Source organism: Euleptes europaea, chromosome 7, assembly GCF_029931775.1.
Source record: "Euleptes europaea isolate rEulEur1 chromosome 7, rEulEur1.hap1, whole genome shotgun sequence".
NCBI classification, from domain to species: Eukaryota; Metazoa; Chordata; class Lepidosauria; order Squamata; family Sphaerodactylidae; genus Euleptes; species Euleptes europaea.
The window spans coordinates 15,729,712-15,752,096 of record NC_079318.1 but is presented as its reverse complement, the minus strand read 5'-3'; the positions used below and the strand labels follow the sequence as shown (position 1 = coordinate 15,752,096).

The window sequence follows — 22,385 nt, the reverse complement described above, 5'->3', positions numbered from 1 at the left end:
AAATACAAATGTTAAAGATACCAATAAATATTAACAATAGTATTAGGATTAGAGTTTTGTGCAAAGGAGATTACTAATTTATCGCAAGATGAAGGGAGGTGTAGGGGAAGTCAATAATTCTTGATTATATATAGATTTTCTTAACAATGTTACTTATTTGTTTTTACTTTATATTCTTTATGTTATTGTTAAACTATGTGATTAATAATTTTGGAAAAATAATAATAAAAAAATTATTTAAAAAAAAGAAAGAAAGCAGGAGGTCCAAAAAAGCCAAGCAGAAGAGAGAGATTCTCTATAGAGATCATTTCACCTGGAGAAATGGCCTTTGGCCATTGGACTCTATGGCATGGAAGTCCCTCCCCTCCCCAAACCCCGCCCTCCTCAGGCTCCGCCCCCAAAACCTCCCGTCGGTGGCAAAGGGAGACCTGGCAACCCTACAGACGTCGTTGGGGAAACGTTATGTGCGTTATTCAAACACGCCGGTTAAGCCCAACGCCACGGGGGAGTCTGTCGCCATAGCGACCACCAAGCGGAACGCCCCCCCAGGCAAAGCCGAAGAACAAAAACGCTATCAAAACGCGCCATTGCGCAGGCGCAGTGAGAGAGACGACGCCGGGGTCCGCTCCGCTCACCCTCGTCGCGAGGATGACGCTACAAGCAGACCGCGGCGAAGGATATCCCGCCTCCCCTTCTGGACGCGGACGCAGACCATCCAGACGACGCGGGGTCAGCAACGTTTCCGGGAAGCTCGGCTCGCCGCGCCTGATTGGTTGAGAGCCGAGGGGCGGGACTGCGCAGTTGCCGAGCGACGAAGACAACGGGAAGCGGTTCGGTCGCCGTGCTGCGTGGGCCGCCGGCTGCGCCGAAGAGCGGGTCGGGTCGGTCGGGTGACGCCGGAGGCGGAGCGGAAGGAGAAGCACGAAGATGGACGAGCTCCAGACCGCCGAGGAGGTATAACGGTCCCCCGAGGGCTCTTCCCAACTCCGGCGGGTGGCGAAGGGGGGAGGGGGAGGGGCAGCGAGTCCCTTTGTTCTCAACGGGCGTTGCTACAGGAGACCGCCGCGGGGGAGGGGGCGGGGGGAGAAGCCGGGCTCCGCCCCCTTCCCATTGTTGCCCCGCGTTCCCTGCGGGTCCTTGGGGTGGCCGCGCAATAAATGCACCCTTTCCCGCATCTGAATTCTCTCTTTTTTTATATAATAATATTTTTTTTATTTTTCTTCACTTAATATATCAACAGAAACAATATAGTAGTAATAATAAAAAGAAAAACAAGCAATATCTCTAATTTAACAACAAAATGACTTTCCCCCTCTCCCTCTTCCCACCTAAAAATAAATTGTATCAACGTTTGCTAACTGAACTAGTCCCAACATTAATTAACCTGTCCTTGTCGTATCCAACATTGTTAAATCAGTACCTAATATAAAAATTAATGTGTGTGTGTAAAGTGCCGTCAAGTCGCAGCCGACTTATGGCGACCCCTTATGGGGTTTTCATGGCAAGAGACTAACAGAGGTGGTTTTGCCAGTGCCTTCCTCTGCACAGCAACCCTGGACTTCTTTGGTGGTCTCCCATCCAAATACTAACCAGGGCTGACCCTGTTTAGCTTCTGGGACCTGAAGAGATCAGGCTAGCCTGGGCCATCCAGGTTGAATAAAATAAATTTTATTAATTTTTAATAAAAATTAATACAAAGTGTAAATAAGGGATTAGATCAAAGAGTATCCTTTAAATGGTCCCGTTAAAAAATGCTTTTCACAGTACATTCTCCAAGCCTCCCGCATCTGAATTCTCAAAGCTCTGCATGGGGGGCTTATTGTTGAGTTTTTGAGAATTTGGCTGGGGGAAATGTGCATCTATAGAGAGCGGCAGATCCAGGGCAAAAAAACAACCCATATGCGTTTTCACCCAGCATGTCCTTTTTCTCCCGCAGTCTTGGGAGTTGCAGCTGGTGAGCCCTGTTGGCAGTAGCCAACCTTTCCCCTGTAGCGCTGCCTTTTCCCCTAATACTTTAATGAGATGTTGAAAGACATGCCACTGCATGTTGCAGTATGTCACCTTATTGGGAAGGGAGACTGGGGAGGGCAGCCCTGAAGGTGCTAGAAAAGATTCTGAAGTGTAAGGATGTGCCACTGGCCACCAAGATTAGGTTAATTCAGTTCCCTATAACTACGTATGGGTGTGAGAGCTGGTCACTGAAGAAAGCTGAAAGGAAGAAAGTGGATTCCTTTGAAATGTGGTGTTGGAGGAGAGTGTTACAGATACCGTGGACTGCCAAAAACAAACAAACAAACCCAAATCAGTGGGTTCTAGATCAAATCAGTCCTGAACTGACCTTAGAAGCTAAAATGACTAAACTGAGGCTATCGTATTTTGGCCACATGAGAAGATAAGAGTCACTGGAAAAGACATGCTAGGAAAAGTTGAAGGCAGCAGGAAAAGGAAGACCCAACAAGAGACGGATGGATTCAATAAAGGAAGCTACAGCCCTCAATTGGAAAGATCTGAGCAAAGCTGTCAAAGATAGCACATTTTGGAGAACATTCATAGGGTCACCATGAGTCAAAAGCAAACTGACGGCACTTAACACACACACATGTGCCAAACAGGCTTCCCTATCTGTGACAAGCCATCACCTGGATAGGCCAGGATAATCCAATTTCATCAGATGTTGGCTGTTACCGCACTAGGTATTCCCAGCGATGTATTACCAGTAAGAGTTTGAAAATGTTATAAAAAATACTGTTCGCACTTTCTACGTATTCCCACCGATGTTTTAAGAGTTTGAAACGGTTATAAAAAATACTGTTCGCCCTTTGTTTGGCCCCTTTAGCTGTGAAGCCGTCTTCCAACCATTTTTTAGCCGTGGCATCCAGAAACCCTTTTAAAGCAATGTTTTTTTATAACATTTCCAAACTCTTGATACATCACTGGGAATACCTAGTGCAGTAACGAAGCAGGGTTGGCCGTGATCAGTATTTGGATGGGAGATCTCCAAGGAATAGCAGGGTCCCCACACAGAGGCAAGCAATGGCAAACCACCTCTGAACGTCTCTTGCCTTGAAAACCCTACCGTCACCATAAGTCAGCTGCCACTTGGGGGTAAGAAAAGAAAGAAAATCTATAACATGGGGAGTAGTAAGATTTGGGACATTGCTTTGGAGCAGGGGTCTCCAACCTTTTCAAGCCTGTGGGAATTTTTGGAATTCTGAGACAGGGTGCTAGGTGCAACCACAAAACATCAAGGAGTGAAGTTACATGTAACTTTAATAGTAACTCCTCAACATTTCAGGCGGAAGCTCGGTTTAATAGGATGCCTTTTCAATCTGCACAGCCAATTAGAAGCCCTACTGGGCAAAAGCCCCACCTGGCCTCGCCCACTTTCTAAAATCTCTTGGTGGACACCAGAAAAGGTGTTGGGTGCCACATTGGGGACCCCTGCTTCAAAGTAATTGTTCCTTCTAGTAATGAAGTGGCAGCTCCCTGTTTGGGTCATAAAGCATCAATGCCACTCATATATAAACAAATCCTGCAAATCTGGGATGACTCCCCAGTTACGTTGGGAAAAAATAACTCTGTAAACTATCCAAAAGAGGGAGAAGGGACAGCCTGATGAGGAAATGCTACAGAAGATATGGAATGCTGTAAGCAGGGGAGGGGGAAAGGAGTAGGGGAGATTGGACTACTGAGACCCCTGAGGGTTTGGGGGAATGGGGGAGTGGAAATCTCATACTATTTTCCCCTTCAGCTCTTTGTGGGGCCCAGGTTTTACATTTACAGATCTTTAAAAGGGGGGACCCCTCTGCCGAGCAATTCTGCAAAGGGGAAGGAAAATTGAGTGTGTGTGGGTTTTAGTTGGTTCTCTGAGGGTTGTGCGGGGTCAAAACAATGGCTTCTGTTTTGCTTGGGTGTTGTCAGCTGAGTAAGTTGTGAAATGGAGCAGCAATGGGGGTTTCTGTGTTCAGTAAGTTTATGTATGTGACTGTCATCCCCATCCTATTAGCAGTTGGATCTTTAATGTTTCTTTGGAATTTGCTTCTACGTAAGTGCTTAAAGTGCAATCCTAAACAAAGTTCTAAGCCCATTGAAGTCAGTCCTGTGTTTAGGACTCCACTGTAGATTTGCAGCTGTTGCTAGTTACTGGGTGCTGTTGTGATGAAAGAGCTTTGTAGAGGTCTATGACCAGTAAAGCAGAAACAAGGTGTTAAGTGTTTAAAATAGTTAATCAGATACCTGATTAATATTTAAAGCATTATAGCTTTCAGGAATAAATTACTTTTATCTATTCACAGTGCAAATATTATATTTGATTGACATTTAATTTCTGTATTTTTTTAAAGACTGCATTTATTGTGGATGAAGTCAGCAACATCATAAAAGAGGTAGGAAAATGTTTCTGCATTTCACCAAAAATGTAATCTCACCTGTACTACTAAATCACCTGTATTTTTCCTAACAGTAGTTCTCTCTAAAAAGATAGTGTTGCTTCTAAACTGATCAGTTGGTTGGAGAGCACAGTACACTACATTGCAATATTGAGACCACTTATTAAAGGGTCTATATTAGTTAGTGTAATTATGTTACCAGTCTTCCAACAGATACTGCAATATTTAAAATATTTTTAATAATTGAGTTCCCTAATGTAATTCTGTACACATCTGATGTTGCAATGGAAACATGACAAGAGGGCAGTGAGAGTTTCCTGTGAGAACATGCAAATTTATTCCTTGTGTTTATATTCCTTCCAAGGAGCTGAGAGAGATTTATCTAGATGGAAGTAGCCCATCTCCCCCCCCCCCCAACAACTGTGTGAGATAGGTTAGGCTAAGAATGAGTGTAAAAAAGGTAAAGGTAGCCCAGGCAGGTGTTCAGCATCCAGCCCAAGTCCTCTCTGCCCAAAGTGAACACTCTTTATCTATTCTGCTGCACTGGTTCTCTCTCCCAAAAGAGGTCCAGCTTCAGATAATTCTACCGGGGCGGAGGGGAGCAGGGCTCTGTGGTAACATGCCTGCTTTGCATACAGAATGTTGTAGGTTCAATCCCCAGCATCTCCAGATAAAAGGATTAGCTGAGGTGATGCAAAAGACCTCCACCTGAGACCTGGGAGAGCTGCTGCCACTCACATTAAACAATACTGACCTCGACAGACCCAGGATTTTATTCTGTATTAGGCAGCTTCATGTGTACAGGGTTATTAATTCAAAGTATAAAGCGGAAGAAAGTTAACGGTGCTCCAAGTTACTGGATTTTAAAAATTATTGTTTCAAACCCTCACTCTGGGTTGAATCTCACTTCCGTTTGTTTCGTTAAATTCCAGATTTGTGGTATGGCTTGAGATTGATATGGTTAAGTAAGCTTAAGGCAACTGGATTCTAGTGAAGTGTTGCCAAGACTCTAGTGTCTTATTTGCTGAACTTCTGTTGTGGCAACGTCCATGACAAGTAGTGAAGGTTATATGATGCACCAAATAGGATAAACTACAAAATATAAGGTTCGTGCCATTAATGAAGCAAAGTTAGTACTGATAATTTATTTGTGCTATGTGCCCTTTCTGGTTACCATCTTAAAATGCTTACCAGGTTCTGGTATGTTTAGATCCTATGTTGTTTGGGGGGTTAGAACTTGTAGAAATACCAAAATGGGGCCAAAAATGGCACTTCTGTTTGAGAAACATCTTCATTTTCCAGTCCATAGGTACATATGAAGCTGCCTTATGCTGAGGCTTTATCTGCAAAGTGTGGAATCCATTGCTTCAGCTACAGCATAGGATGGGGTGGCCAGATGCATTTCCTTATGTAGAGGTTAATTTGGGCAGTTTCAGGTTGGGTCTTCAGCTGCAAGTGTTTTTTTGCTGCCGCCGCTATGTATTTAAAATTAAAGAACTTGCATCTTTCTGGTGGTACAGTACACTGAACTTTGTTGGCACATTTTTTATGTACTACAAAGGTGCTTCTCTAGCTCCTACTATTTAGAATTGCCAGGATAAATTTAAGACCGCGAAATTCCTACATAATTGCCTCATTTCTGCATGAAGCTTTGAAGGGAGCTGAGGGGAAAACTATGGGGAGTGACATAGCTATAGTGACATCACGGGCCAGGTGCTTGTCAGTTCAGTTGGAGAAAGCCTATTCACTTTAAAGTTGATTTTTAAAAAGTGGTGATGAGTAGCAGAGGGTATGAATAATACTGTTCCTATTATCTCTTCCTATTTGTAGGCTATAGAAGGCACAATAGGCGGCAATGCATATTTGCACAGCAAAGTGAACCAATGGACTACCAGTGTTGTAGAGCAAATTCTAAGTCAGCTAACAAAGCTGGGGAAACCTTTTAAATATGTTGGTAAGTTAACACATGTCTACGTTGAGTGCTTTGTTGATTTCATAGAGTTTCAAATAAATGGAAAATTCCTTTTCCTGTTCCTGTCAAAAATTTGAGTGCCTATGTGTCAAAGTAGGAGTTCCGTGGTGCAGAGGGCTAAGCTGCAGTACTGCAGTCCAAGCTCTGCTCACAACCTGAGTTCAATCCTGATGGAGGTTGGTTTCAGGTAGCTGGCTCAAGGTTGACTCAGCCTTCCATCCTTCCGAGGTCGGTAAAATGAGTACCCAGCTTGCTTGGGGTAAAGGGAAGATGACTGGGGAAGGAACTGGCAAACCACCCCATAAACAAAGTCTGCCTAGTAAATGTCGGGATGTGACGTCACCCCATGGGTCAGGAATGTCCCGGTGCTTGCACAGGGGACCTTTAGTTTACTTATGTGTCAAAGCATGTTGGCAAATCAAAAAACAAATCCCAAATTATTAATTTTTTATTTTACAGTTCAGTCCCGGGTTTAGATAACACATACAAGTTCCTAATTTTAAGAGCAGAAAGAGTAAATTTAACTACAGAAGTGCCTCTTTTTAACTGTACTGTTCAGATATTATATTTTTGCATGTATGGTTGTTTATGTATTATGGAATGTTTTGAATTTGTTTTGCTTATGACCTGTTAGTCCACGAGCATAAAGAATGGAATAAAGGAAAGGACTACAGAAGTGTAACTCCCTTATCACTACCACCCAAGAGAAGTAAAAGGTGCAAATTCAAGTTCAAATGAAAAGCAGTAGAGGAGAGATGTGGTTGCTTTATGTTATCTTCAAAGGGCATGGAAACGAAAGATTTCCATATCTTTCCCTTTAAAGCTAAAATAGATGTAATTGTGTTGCTCATGGGGTGTTCACACATGCCCTTTTCTAATAACTAATATGTCTTCTGCAATTTACAGTGACATGTGTGATTATGCAAAAGAATGGTGCTGGACTTCACACAGCAAGCTCTTGTTTCTGGGACAACTCTGCTGATGGTACATGACTGTTTTAATACTTTCTCTTAATTTATTGAAATGTTTCACATGTTTGTGCAAGGTAGGAAGCATTCTTGGCAAACATCCTATGGTAACATGTCTGATTCCAGTACTTGTGATAACAAGCATGCATTACCCTAAGTAACTTCCTCCTTTATTGCCCCTAGAGTATCATAGGGTTTCTGTGGAATAATATAGCGTTCCTGAATATGTGAACAGTGCTAATCAGATAAGCATCTCAGCTGTTTGGAAGATACCTACATAACACAAAATTTCCTTGGAACTGAATTTAGCAACAGCATTGAAACAGGAGCGATCCTAATTCTGAATGTTCTTCCTTGTAGGAACCTGCACAGTGAGATGGGAGAACAAGACTATGTACTGTATTGTCAGTGCCTTCGGACTTGCAATATGATTGCCTTGGAATTCTTCAGCCTGTCTCCTCACTTCCATTTCATGGTTCACTAAAACTGTGAATTCACTGAACAACTTTGTGTTTAAAGAACTTTTCCTTCCCACGAGAGAACGGGAGAGCAAGTTTTATGTGGTTACACAAACACATTATTCCTTACCCATATCAATGCACTCTGTCTTAACTCTTTAAGGACTCTTTCTCGAGGTGCTAAAACCTGAAACCTGCTGCAGTTCTTCAGCTTTACTCCACCTAGTTTGAAGATTTAACTTTTCACAGTTTTTTGTTATTAAATTATTGAAGTTCTGAACATGTGCCTGTACAGTCATTCTGAAAGAGAGCAAATTCAAGAAGTGGGACTGACATTAAGTGCCTTAATAGCCTGGTCCGAATAGCCTAATTTTCTGGTGGTGGTCTTGGCACAGAACCTACTTGGAATGTGAGGCTTTACATGAAATCTTTATACATACAGTAGTCATGTCCATTTACTGGGATTGATAGTGGTTTTTGTAGATAAGTTGCAACTTTATATGTAGAAAGGCCTGAGTTTTGGCAAGAATTCTCTCGTTAAAAGGTTCCTTGGTAGTAGGGCTGGGTTGGACCTTAGCTCAAGGCTTTATTGCCGATTGCAGTAGATAATGAGGTTAGGTTACAGTATGAAATAGCTTTCCAGAAGTTTTCCCACTACCTTGTCCGAAGCATTTTTGTATTGATGGGCTTTAGGTTTTTTTCACAATCCTTACCCCAAATGTCTTCAGGTTCATACACTCAAAAGCTTCTGGGTGCATAAGATCAGTTTGTGTGTTAAATTCTGTAGTGCTACACACCGTGTTCTGAAGTGTGCTTCTCTCTTCTTCCTCCCCCCTATAGTTCCACAACACGTCTTTGGCTCTGTCGTCTACATTCAAATGTTACACAATATTGTCACACCACTGATCTGGATTGATGAAACAAAATGTTTGATTGTGATTGTAAGTGGAAAATGGCTTCTTATATGTCCACAGTTGGCAGGGAGATAAACTTGACAAGCAGGTGTATTTAGCACTGCAGAAATATTAAGTTACAGCTACTTGATTTATGACGTTGCTGTGTAACGTAGTTACTAAGTTCTTGCATACTGTTAGAAGGCACATGCCAGCAACCTTTAAGCTTTTGAATTCTGTAAAAGGAGGAAGGGCAATATAAAGAAAGTTTTCCAGGAATCTAATATATCAGGGGTCCTCAAGCAACATTGTAGGGCATAATTAAGGCTGTGCCAATTGTCCTCATCAGCATAATAGGTAGATCCTAGGTAAAGGGGCAGCATCTAGGCTTCATTGTGTTCTCAGTGACATAATTTCCAGTACAGTACGGCTTGTATTGAACAACTTCAGGCCCCATCTAAATTAGCTGATTTTTAGGCAACTCCATTCTGAATCAAGCCTAGGGATGCTCATCTGTCACCTTTTACCTATCCCATCCTTAAGTCTTCAGAATGTGTAGATGGATAGAGGCCAGTATTTCAATAGGGAAAAACCATTAATGTTTGCTAAATTTGTGGGCTAGGCTGAGGAGGCAAAAGCTGAGTCATAGCTCACCTGTTTCTGTTTGTGGTGTGTGTGTGTGCGTGCGTGCGCGGATGCAGAATCAAAGCTACCAGTAAGAGCAACAGCGAGCACCTGTCTTATTGAAAAATCACTTCTAATAGGAGCATATTAACAATGCTCCAGTTTAATGTTAAATAACTCTGTTAAGAACTATAGGCATGGATCTTGTTAGGTGGATCTGTAAATGGTTGACAGATCGCACCCAAAGAGTGTTTGTTAATGGTTCCTCATCCACTTGGAGAAGAGTGACTAGTGGAGTGCCTCAGGGATCTGTCCTGGGCCCTGTGGTGTTTAATATCTTTATAAATGATTTGGATGGAATAGAGGGGATGCTTATTCAATTTGCAGATGATACTAAATTGGGAGGGGTAGCAAATACAGTGGAAGACAGAGCCAGGATAACGGATGATCTTGACAGGCTGGAGAATTGGGCTAAAACCAATAAAATGCATTTTAACAGATAAATGTAAAGTTCTGCATTTAGGTAGGAAAAATCAAATGCATAATTATAGGCTGGGGGAGACTTGTCTCAGCAGTAGTGTGTGCGAAAGGATCTTGGAGTCTTAGTAGACCAAACACTGAACATGAGTCAGCAGTGTGATGCAGTAGCTAAAAAGGCAAATGCGATCTTGGGCTGCATTAACAGAAGTATAGTGTCCAGATCACGTGAAGTGATGCTATCACTTTGCTGTGCTCTGGTTAGACCTCACCTAGAGTATTGTTTCAGTTTTGGGCACCACAATTGTAGATAAGCTGGAACGTGTCCAGAGGAGGGCAACAAAGGTGATGAGGGGCCTGGAGACCAAGTCCTATGAGGAAAGGTTGAAGGAGTTGGGTATGTTTAGCCTGAAGAGAAGACTGAGAGGGGATATGATAACCATCTTCAAGTACTTGAAGGGCTGTCATATAGAGGATGGTGCCGAGTTGTTTTCTGCTGCCCCAGAAGGTCGGACCAGAACCAATGGGTTAAAATTAAATCAGAAGAATTTCCATCTAGACATTAGGAAGAATTTTCTAACAGAGCGGTTCCTCAGTGGAACAGGCTTCTTCGGGAGGTGGTAAGCTCTCCTTCCCTGGAGGTTTTTAGGCAGAGGCTAGATGGCCATCTGTCAGCAATGCTGATTCTATGAACTTGGGCAGTTCAAGGGGGGGCATCTTGGCCATCTTCTGGGCACTGGGTGTGTGTGGGGGAGGTAGTTGTGAGTTTCCTGCATTGTGCAGGGGGTTGGACTAGATGACCCTGGAGGTTCCTTCCAGCTCTATGATTCTGTGATCATCCTACAATGGCTGGGAAGGTTGGATCATAGGTGATTTGTCACTAAGCAACAGCTTCAGGTAGCACATACTTGTTCTATTATAAACCTATATAGGGCAAGATCAGCCTAGCCCGTGTTGGCGAACCTATGGCACGCGTGCCAACTCCGGCACGCGTAGGCCTCTCTGCCGGCATGCGCAGCTCAGCTGGGCGGCGGGGGCTGGAGTGGTTCAAAGCCCCCGCCACCTTCCCTGCACTCCCCGACGCCCAGCTGGCAGATCTGGAAGTCCGACTCGAGGAACAAAGCCATCGAGAAGGGGTGGCGAGGGGAGGGGCATGCGCCGAGCTAGCAAGGAGGCAGCATGGACGGGGGCGCTGCTCTCAGCTGCCGGCCACTGCTTCCTCGGGCCTCTCCGCTTGGCCCCGCTGGCGCAGCTGAAGCCGGTGGCCGCTCTCGCCGCCACTTAAGCCCCTTCCTTGATGGGCTGCCCCCCGCCCAAGCGCCCCGCGGGGCTGGGCCCAGAGCCGGCCACTCCCCCGCCTCATGGCACAGCGCCTCCAGGACGGCGTGGCGCGGGGCTGGGGGAGCCCGGAGCGGGAAAGGGCATCGGCCTTGCCTCCTCCTCAGCGGCCAGCGTGGACCGGATCCAGGCGGGTGGCTCTTCCTGGACTCCCTCCTTGGCGCGGCAAGCGGGGCCGGGGAGGCTCTGCAAAGTCCAGCTCTCCTTAGGGACTCGGGGGGGGGCGAGAGGACTTTCTTCGGGCTGGCAGAGGGAGGAAGAAGAGGAGGAGGAGGGTCGGGGGGGTTACAGAAAAGGGGGCTTGGGGTTCAGTCCTGCCTTCTTTGGACCTCCCAGGGGCTCCGGGGGACGCGCGAGTGGCCCAGGCAGGTTCCAGCGGCCCCGGCCTGCCCCCGCCCCGCCGGCTCCACCACCGCATGTCTGGCGCGCGGGAAGCAGAGATGGCCACCCCACCTGCACAGCAGTCTCCCCGAAAGGAAGCAGGGGTGTGTGTGCGTGCACACCTGAATGGAGCGGAGGGACAGGGGGGAGAGATCTTATGCTGGGCTGTGTGTGTGTGTGAGTGAGAGAGAGAGAGAGAAAGCAGGAAGGCTTTTCTGCCTCTGGCCATTCAAGCATGGGAGGTTTTGCTTTGGATTTGCCACTCTGTAGATGCACATTTTCCCCATCCAAATTCTCAAAACTAATCAGTAAGTCCCCATGCAGAGTTTTGAGAATCCGGATGGGGAAAATGTGCATCTGGAGAGTGGCAAATCCAAGGCAAAACCTCCCATGCATAAATAGCCTCTTTCTTTCTCTGTCTCCCTCTGTCCTTTCCCTACTTTTCTTTCTCTTCCTCACTCCATTTCTTTCTCCCTTTCTCTCTCTTTTTCTTTCTTTCTCTCCCTTCCTTCCCTTTCCCCCTCCCTTCCCTTCTTTCCTTCCTTCCTTCCTTCCTTCTTTCCCTCCAGCGGCTTCTCCGGCGCCCTCTGGGTCTGTGTGGGTGGAGGGGCGTGCAGTTTGGCAATTACACTTTGGCAATTGGACTCTATGGCACTGAAGTCCTTCCTCAAACCCTGCCCTCCTCAGGCGCCACCCCAAAAACCTCCCACTCATGGCAAAGAGGAACTTGGCAACCCTAGCCTCTCCCTCTGGGCCCCCTCTGGGGGTGGTATTCAGGTTAAATTGTCGCATTGGCACTCGGCGATAAATAAGTGGGTTTTCAGTTGCAGTTGGGGCACTTGGTCTCTAAAAGGTTCGCCATCACTGCTAGGCTATCTTTTTGCATGTTACCTTGCCCTCTACTGGAAACAAGGTAGAAGTAAGGTGTGTACTGGGTCTTAACTGTTCTTACAGCAGGTAGTAAAACAAGATCATCCGTTGACTAGAATTACAAGATAGAGATCAGTGAACCAGACACATACTATGAAAGGTTCCTAAGGTTATTAAGGAAGCACACACACCCATCTTCCAAGCACATCATTCCGTAGCCATTTTAGAAACTGGTGTGGAAAAAAATCCCACTAGCTGTGTGCAAGCCATTAAGTGCATAGACATGAAGCCCAGCTTTTGTTTAAATGGCATTCATTGTTTAATTGGAAGGCTTACTGTTGGAACCTGCTACCCACCTGCTTCCAGCCTCCAACAATACATCTTCTGTGTCCCAGTTCCTGCCTTTCCATGTTGTTTCAGGACAGATTTGACTTTAATCAGCAACTTAAATCATGATTTAATTCTCCAAGAAAAAGGCCAAGTTAAATAAATTATTTAAATCAAGTTTCATTATTTTGATACTTAAATAAAAGTACAGACTAATTTGTTGCTATAACCGCGAAAATATAGTGGTTTCAAACCACGCAGAATGTTTATAGAACCTCGGGAGTATACCATAAGTTTCTTAAATATTTAACTTGATATTTTTACTATTTAAAAAATATACAACATTGCTGATTTGTTGACCACTTATATCTTATTACTCCAAATGGGGGTCTCTCTTACAAGCTGTGGTTATGACCTACAGTGGTCCCTATCCCTCAAAAAAGAACGCCATCTGTTTATTATTCTAATATGATTCGATAGGTGGTTAAATGGTTTTACCTTTATATTGTGATTTTAGTGTATTTCATTGCATTTTATGTATTAAGTATGTTGTTAGCTGCCCTGAGCCTGGCGGGATAAAAATATAAATAAATAAAATGATGGAATTTTGTAGACAGGCACTGGTTAGAAACAGTGCTAAAAGGTGGTGCCTGAGCTGCTGGGAGAGAGAGAGAGAGGAGGAGCTATCATGAGAGATGATGGGAGACCTGGGCCATAAGCAATAAAATGGATTTCAATAGGGAGAAGTGTAAATAAATTCACCTAGGCAGAAACAACATAAGGCACGGTACAGGATGGGAGATAGTTGGCTTGACAACAGTACATGTGAAAGAGATCTGGGAGTCTTAGTGGACCACAAACTGAACATGAGTCAACAGAAGGCTAATGCAATTCTGGGCTGCATCAATAGGAGTATTGTGTCTAGATCAAGGGAAGTAATACTACCACTGTATTCTGCATTGGTCAGACCTCACTTGGAATACTGTGTCCAGTTTTGGGCTCCACAATTTAAGAAGGATGTTGACGAGTGTGTCCAGAGGAGGGCGACCAGAATGGTCAAAGGTCTGGAATCCATGCCCTATGAGGAGAGACTTAGGGAGTTGGGTTTGTTTAGTTTGGAGAAGAGAAGGTTGAGGGGAGACATGACAGCCATGTTTAAATATTTGAAGGGATGTCATATTGATGAGGGAACTAGCTTGTTCTCTGTTGCTCCAGAGCAGTGGTTCCCAACCTTTTTTTGACCAGGGACCACTAGGACTTTCTTGTTCGGTGCAGGGACCCCAAGGTTCAAAATAAAAATTCTGAGAATTTGAAAATAAACTTTAATCATAACTGTTAGTTAAACATTAAACTTAGAATAATATTTGAATATATATTTTTATAATAGAGAACTTTTAATTGAAAATATTAATTTATTATGGGTTTATAACTTTGTTTCGCGGACCTTAATTTAGTTCTCGCGGACCCCTGGGGGTCCATGGACCCCTGGTTGGGAACCAGTGCTCCAGAGACTAGGACACAGAGTAATGGATTTAAGCTAATAAAAAAGCGATTCCACCTAAACATTAGGAAGAACTTTCTGACGGTGAGGGCTGTTTGACGGTGGAATGCACTGCCTCGGAGCGTGGTGGGGTCCCCATCTTTGGAGGTCTTTAAGCAGAGCCTAGATGGCCATCTGTCGGGAGTGCTTTGATTGTGGGATCCTGCATGGTGGGGGGAGGGTTGGGGTCACTGGGGATGTGGGGGGAGGTAGTTGTTAGTTTCGGGGTTGGACTAGATGACCCTGGTGGTCCCTTCCAAATCTGTGATTCTGTTATTCTTTCCAGGGTCCCTTTCTGCCTTAATGCCACTTTTCCTTGGTTATTTAACTGCCCTGCACTAATATACCCTGAGCAGAAGCAAGGGTTGGGTTACTAGTGAAAGCAACACCTGTGATTACTTGCCAGTCATGAGCTCCAGTATCAAGCCATAATATGAGCATTAAGTATTGTGCTGTATGGTGACAGTTGATGTTTCCCCCCAGTTCATACTCTGCAAAATAAACCTTTTCTTAAGTTAGGGTTAAAAGTTCACTTTTAAGAGGTTATTGCTTTAAATTCAGATTTCATTTTAAACCAGTTTTAAAAATCCATAATTTCTTATTTTTTAAAAAAATACTATCCACCCTGCTCTTAGATCCACAGACGTACATGCCTAGGACAGCTTCTACTCAGGCTCCGACACCACTGCTTCTTTAATTACATCTTGTTTTTCATCTTCATTCTTATTAAAGAAAACTAGAAAAATAATTGCCATCTCCTATAAGTGATTAGACTGGTGATTAGAACCATTTTCCCACCTACTTCCATTCTTTTAATCTTCAGAGACAAAACAAAAACTTTAAAACAAAAAAGATCAGTTGGCCAGAAACTGGCTGCTAGTTATTGGGTTGATCATTAAACAATGACTGTAATTTCTCATCAGAAAATACACTATCTCAGCAAAACTACTTTAAAATGCCTTTTACAAATGTGTTTTTGTCAGCTGACCTGATAAACATCTCCATCGATGGCTAGCAGGTTAATATATGTTATCTAATTATGAACCAGGCCCTAGAGTGTGGATCAAAACATCTGCACAATGTGATCAGGGGCATATAGGGATCAGGTTTGCAGAAAAAGCTGAAATCTAAAAATACTACAATGAGGGAGACCAAAAAAGCTAATATTAGAAGCAACATCTGTAGCTTTAAGAGATGAATGTCCACTAAGATCTCCTGGTGCTCTGTTCTGAGATTTTTGTGGCCATTCTAGGCAGCCACAACATTACCAACGCTGCCAAGTTGTATAAACAGGTGGCCATGATGGCCAGTGGTACATTTCAGCAGCTTTGGCTGATGAGACAGCTGCAGCCCTTCCTGGGCAGGAAAGATCTTGCCCTTGTGGTAAATGCCTTGTAACAACTAGACTACATTACTGCCTCGAAGGCTGTCCAGAACCTATTTGGTACAGAATGCTGTGGCCAGAATATTAACTGATATGGGTCACAGGGACCCTATTACTCTAGGCTTGTTCCATGTACACTGGATCCTAATTTGCTTCTGGGCTCCATTCAAGATGCTGGTATTAACACCTTTAAAGCCCCGTATGGCCAGGGACCAACATACTTGAAGAACCATCTTCTCCCATATGATCTTACCCATCAAATCTGGTCATCTTCAGAGGCCCTGTTTTGGGTGCCCCCACTATCTGAGGTCAGACAGTTGGCAGCTGGAGAAAAGGCCTTTTAGTCATGGTGCCAAAATGTTGGAACTCCCTCCCTAGGGAGATTTGTCTGTCCTACTCTGTCATTGTCTTCTGTCAGAGGCTGTTTTGTTTGGTGTACCCCAATAACTGTTTTGGGCTACCTCACTGGTTCTGTTGTGTGTTTGTATGTCTATATGCTTTTACTGAAATGTTTTGATGTTTGTTGCTTTGAGGACGCTACTTGCCTGGAAATGCAGCTTAGATAAAGTCTTGGGTTCTGTCAGACAACAGTATTGGGGAGCGGGTGAGGTTGAAAAAGGTAAAAGATGAAAGGAAGGGAAGGAACCAGGAAAAGGAGGGAGAAACTCACAGTAGGGAGAGAACAGAAAAATGTATGTGGGTGGGAGAGAAAAGGGAAGATGCTGCCAGGGGGAGGGTAAACCTGAAGACTGAAGGCACAGATAGAGGCAAGTTGGCAGATGGAAGTGAGAAATGGAAGCAGGGAAAGAAGAGAGGTATGGGGGCTGCCAGGGAAGGAAGGAGGAAGTAATGTGGGAAGGGGGATGTGGAGAGGGAGGCATGACTCCTACAAGTCCTCCACTTGTGACTATATAAAGTAGCCCTACACCAAGCCAAACCACCGGTCCATCTGCTCAGTATTCTGTACTCCAGCAGAGGCCTTCATTGGCTTTGCTCCCCAAGATCTATTAAAGTGGAGATGTGCTTTTTCACTCGACTATGGTCCTTTTCTGAATCACACAGGAAATATTACTAAGCAGAGCTCTTTTATGTGCTGTTTTATTCATTCACACTTAGCACCGATCTATTTAACAATGATGTTTTATAGCAGACCAATTGCATTTTCTCTTTGATGCATTCAAATCTGTTTCTACCGCCAAAGTCAGAAGTCTCCAGAAATTAACAAGAATCATAATAAAAGAATTTCCATTTTACTGCTGTCAGAATAGTTTTACCTCTATAAATGGACATATCCAGGCATGAACACTTAAAAAACGGTCCTATTTATTGTCATCTGTAAGAATGAAAACAATTGATGTAGGTACAGTATAAAACTTTATTATGAACATATTGAACACAATTATTTTAGTATGGATATGGCCTCATAAGCATTTCGGCACCCAATATTTACTGAAAGTCGACATTAATTTTGCTCTTAGATTCCTGCCCAGGGAACGGTACCTCCAGTATTCCCAATGACTCATGATTACAAAACAGCAGCTCCCCCAACCACAGAGAAGACACATCAAGATACATCATGCATATTCCCCCCGCAAAAGCAAAATTGTATATACAGCTTCTAATTGACATGAACATATAATTTGCACATCTAGCCAGGTTCTGGTATAAAATTTATCTCTAGAGATTTACTTCATTTTACATTTATTTACAAAGGTTTAATTCAGTTGTACAGTGGTTTAAAGAATTTTTCATATAAATTACTGGCACAGTTGGAACATATGGCTAAAAATGCAACAGACAGGACTAGATGTTTAAGAACATAGTAACATAAGAAAAGCCATGCTGGATCAGACCAAGGTCCATGAGATTCAGCAGTCTGTTCAAACAGTGGCCAACCAGGTGCCTCTAGGAAGCCCACAAACAATACGACTGCAGCAGCATTGTCCTGCCTGTGTGCCACAGCTCCTAAAATACTAGGCATGCTTGTCTGATACTGGAGAGAATAGGTGTGCATCATGGATAGCCCTATTCTCCATGAACATGTCCAAGTTGGCAGCCATCACCACATCCTGGAGAAGGGAGTTCCACAATTTAAATACATTTTCAATGCAACAATTGCCTTTTGTCTTTATCACCAGTCAAGATTTTCACTGTAAAGCTGCAGTCCTTTGCACATTTAAAAGCATGTCACAGAGTTTATTGAGAACCCAAGTAAGAATGCACAGGACCCTGCTGCAAGTCTCTTGGAAAACACCCTTCCCTTTCTTTCAAAGTATTTTGGCACAAACAGATCTTCTGTTCCCTAGCATATTGCTCTACTGTAGAGGTCCCCAATCATTTCGAGCCTTCAGGCACCTTTGGAATTCTGCCAAAGGGTGGTGGGCGCAATCACAGTATGGCTGCCAAAGGAAGAAAGAGCCAATCACAAAAACAATGTGTTTTTTAAAATCTACATAGCCAATCAGAAGCCCAGCTGGATAGAAGCTCTACCTGACCTCTCCCACTTTCTAAATCATTTGTGAACGTCAGGTGTCAGCAGGAGCCACAAGGGGGACCTGCTTTAATGGCTTCTATTTAGAGATCATCCAAACTTACACACTCTTGTACATTTCAGCAGTGCTGAAAGACCTTTTTCAACCCTTTTTCAATATTCTCTGCCAAAGTTTAGTTATCCTCACTCTGTGACAACAGCCAAATTTAATTGGAATTGCAAAGTTATGTCATACCCTTTGAATTGTGATTCCTGATTGTGCAGGATCATCCACACGATTAATCCAGTATGGAAGAACATACAGCCACCAGCAAGGACAAAAATGGCGTTAAAGAAACAGCAGCCAAGGAAAACGATATTACTGAACAGGATGTGTAAAAAGAAAGAAAAGAGGAATATCCACATGGTAATTAACGGGGGGGGGGAGAACACCCCCCCCCAAAAAAATTGCTGGTTTTTATTCAAAGATTTAAAGCGGAGAATATTCAGTGCCGCCCTAGTTATGCCGCTTTTTCAGATTTACCGGCACTGGAAGTTGTCTCGGTTCAGTTCAAGACTTCATTGGCAGCTGCGGGGCTTCAGATACCATAACAAATTTAGATTTGTGGTACAATTACATGTGGTAAGGTGAAGGTGAGCATCAGAAAACAGGGTCCCGCAAGGAGTGGGTGCAAAAGAAAAGCACCCCAGATCAAGATATACACCTAGGGGTGTAATACCTCTATTCTCACACATATTTTATACCAACAGTACAGTAGCAAGCCTTTTTACAGATCCCACAAAAGGCATCTCTTCAAGCAAAAAATGTCTACACAAAAAGAGCAGCTTATGTCTAAGGAAAAAAGTCCGAACACTGCACATATTCCTAGCCAGCATCACACCCTTCTGATTATTTTACTTTATGAAGCGGCCTCATTGGAGTTCACCCAGAAGCCCAATTCCAAACAGACAGCTGCTAAGACATCAAAACACCTTAACAAACAGGCAACCACCCAAGTGAATCTCCTCGTCAGCTCCTCCTTTGGCTAAAACAGCAAAATTACACACACTGACACCACATTTCAGCTCCCAGCTCCTGTGTGTGACCCAAATAAGGGAATGCTGTTAATCAGGTTTAATCACAGAACCTCTCTACTACCTCCCATTCTGCAGTTGCAGGTTTTACACTGAGCTTTCTGTGCAGCATTGTGACATTTAAAAAAATTCATAGCTTTCCATATGAAGAAAGGCAGTAATACACATTGGGTTTACAGAAGGCATTTTTAAAAGTACAAAATATGTCCCCTCTATGTCAGGAATAACCAGCCAAAAAGAGAGTGTCCAGGATTACCTCCCTGTGATTCCCCGGGAGAATTCGCTTATGTTTCGGCTCGGGGTTGAAGTGTGGTGGACTACATGTTGATCTCTCCAGCCCTTAGGGTCGGTGTTAGAGCCTTTTCTGTGTTGGAACATGTGGAAAGTGATCATTTACCCTTGGCCCTAGATTTAGATTCCCTTACCTCCCCTCATAACTGATTTTTTGAGAGAGAATTCTGAGGGGAACTTAAATAGGTTGCCCAGGATATACTGGTCTAGCAAGAATATCCAGTTGGTTGCTGGTGTCTTGGATTCCAGCACCTTAGATGAGTTTGTTTTGTTAGCAAAGAATCTGGACCGGACTTTGGAGTTGTTGCAGGCTTATGACAAAGTTACAACGCAGCTTATCGATGCTATGAAGCCACAGTGTAAGCATCAGCATCGAGTTGGTAAGGTCTCTTCAAGAGCCTGGTTTGACAGTGAGTGTTATAATATAAAGAGCCAGCTGTGATCTGTTTATCATAAGTATAGGGAATCGGAGTTAAGCCATCCACCAAAGGAGTATTTTGACCTGAAAATGGTTATGCATCAGCTATTTAAAGAGTGCCCAGGACCTTACGCTATCTTTGTTTCTCATTTTTACCTTTCATTGTTGAATGCTGTTTAAAGTGATCAGTCCTGGAAATGCATCAAAGAGTGTAAATATAACTGGTAGTGTCCAAGCTTCCATGGGTGAAGCGGAGCTCATGGGGAAGTGGGCAAAAGAACGGCTCTACTGTTCTCCAGTCCCTGTGCCCTCCCCAAAAAGCTGCTGCTAAAAGTCACAGAAACAGTGCCAGATGCCACATGAAAGCTGCTGAGGGTAAGAGAATTAATGTCTAAAGAAAAACAGTCCTAACATTGCACACTTTTGCTAGGCAGTGCCACACCCTTCACCTGTAGAAACTGTCTGCAGATTATTTTACTTTATGAAGCAGCCTCGTTCACCCAGAAGCCTGACTTTGGCCGGGGAGGGTGGGCTAGAAATCACTAAATAAATAAATCCCATTCACCACTATGAATGGAGCAGGCACTCACACAAGAGCCGGTGGAGATGTCTGCCAAATTCCCCCTATATGCTGTAGCCCGACTCTGTGTTCCCAAGGCTCCCCCAGGCTTCAGGAGTGCCTTTTCAAGGGGCAAAGTAGGGCTGAAAGGAGATGAGAAGCAGAAAAAGGGGGCGTCTGTGAGCTCAGCTTCCATAGGTTTGGCTTCAACTCCCACGCTTTTATAAGCTAAATTTTAGACAAGTCTTTTTGCAATTCATGAAGCCGTACAACATTAGCAATGCAATCTAGCCAGATTTCAATGGGACAGATCTACGGAAGTGCTCAGTTCTCCCCTTTGAATTAATGCGACTTTAAAGTGCTCAGCACTGGCAGAAACGTGCCCCAGTTCCCTAATGTTAATCAAACCATTTTAGTGCCATTAGGTGATGCTGATAAGCTTCAAACATAAACAGAAGTACTTTCCTTTTTTTATTTTTACTTGCGAAGTGCCAAGAAACAGAAAAATGGAAAAGCTAGATTCTGCATTTGGGTCCTTTGGAGAGCAATTCTAAACACGCTTACTCAGAAGAATTAAGAAAAGCGTCATTGGGATTGAAATCCTGACCTGTTCCAACTGAGAGGGTTTGTGGGTAGAGGACAGATGTTATGATGCTTGGATCCCAAACACTATCATCAGCTCAAATTCCAGTTTACCTTAGGGACACTTAACAAAAAAACTCCCATTCCTTTATTTTCTTTTAAATTAAGGGGGAAAGTAACTTGGGGGTTACATTAAATATTAAAAAGGGAGGACAGCAAACAATAATTTAAGAGAATGCAAATATATCCAATATATCAAAAGACAAGTAGTTCACTTTTCCTAGATAGTTTTCTAACAGTCAACATAAGCAAATTAGGAAAACACACACACACACACTCTTCCAGTTTGCTTTATGACATCTTTTTTGAATCTCTTCTATGGATTTATTTAGATATTATGAACGAACTTCACATCGTCCTAAGTAGCCAAATGATGGCCCTGGGTAGACCCTTCTCTCTGCTGTATTAGTTCTCTGATTGCATCTAGGTTGTTTTTTTTAATGTGGAGGAACGTTAAAAGATGGAAATTATCAACTACAGACCAAAGTCCTTGCGAACTGCCATCTACCTCATTGCCCTTTCATTCATGCATCGAGTGTAACAGAAGATTTTCTCATTTTTTCTTAACTCAAATACATCATGAAATTTCAATTCATGCTCCTGAGCACTGGAGTGTCTTTCTTTGCTATAAATTGGGATTTTAAACCACAGTTTAGAAATCCAGGTTTCTGGGAAAGGAAAATGTTCCAGTGTCCAGGTGCTCACATTCAGACACTGCAACAAACTGGAGTTAGATTAAAGACTTCTGAAAACTAAAGTCTTCTGTTATGCTGTGCACACAAGTGGAAGGAGGCAACATGTGAATACAACCATTAAGCAAGCTCAACAGAGCTTCTGAATGCAGCCAATGTCTTGACTTTAGAGAAACTCAGGGCTAAGTATATATAAGCACTCAACCAACAGTCACAAAACAAAGACATTCCAAATGAAACTTCACTTTTAGCAAAAGTGAATTATTTTAGCCGCTCATTTCCTTATACCTATACAGAACGTTTATAAGCAAAATACATTACACTCTTTTATAATGATAATATCTACAAAGACACTGATGCCAATTCTTCATAGTATTGGAAGTCCTGCGATACTACTGTGATATCAGTCCTATGAGACTATTCACCATGTAACTGCCGATGCCTGGGACCCAAAATACTACCCCCCAGGGTTCCATGTGTGTACTGACCAACTTTACCACTGCAGCCACTCACACCCACAAAAAAATACGAAAGGTAGCATGGGGGAACTAACAAAAAATAGAAACCACGCATGCACAGAAGTGTTTTACGCTCTGGT

General features: G+C 43.4%; 1 protein-coding gene across 1 annotated transcript; it reads left to right on the top strand.

The window, feature by feature from the left end:
* Positions 1 to 875: 875 nt before the first annotated feature.
* Positions 876 to 8,066, top strand: DYNLT1 (dynein light chain Tctex-type 1). Its single transcript, XM_056853042.1, has 5 exons — positions 876 to 954; positions 4,344 to 4,385; positions 6,219 to 6,342; positions 7,267 to 7,344; positions 7,689 to 8,066. Exons 1-5 carry the CDS (start codon positions 928 to 930, stop codon positions 7,757 to 7,759), a joined length of 342 nt encoding a protein of 113 aa, XP_056709020.1. The 5' UTR covers positions 876 to 927; the 3' UTR covers positions 7,760 to 8,066.
* The last annotated feature ends 14,319 nt before the right edge of the window (positions 8,067 to 22,385 follow it).

What these genes read in the sequence shown, in the direction of transcription:
- DYNLT1 (XM_056853042.1), top strand. Translation starts at nt 928, where the DNA reads ATGGACGAGCTCCAGACCGCCGAGGAG. An exon ending in AGCTCCAGACCGCCGAGGAG is followed by an intron (nt 955 to 4,343) that starts GTATAACGGTCC and finishes ATTTTTTTAAAG; the next exon opens with ACTGCATTTATTGTGGATGA. An exon ending in TCAGCAACATCATAAAAGAG is followed by an intron (nt 4,386 to 6,218) that starts GTAGGAAAATGT and finishes TCCTATTTGTAG; the next exon opens with GCTATAGAAGGCACAATAGG.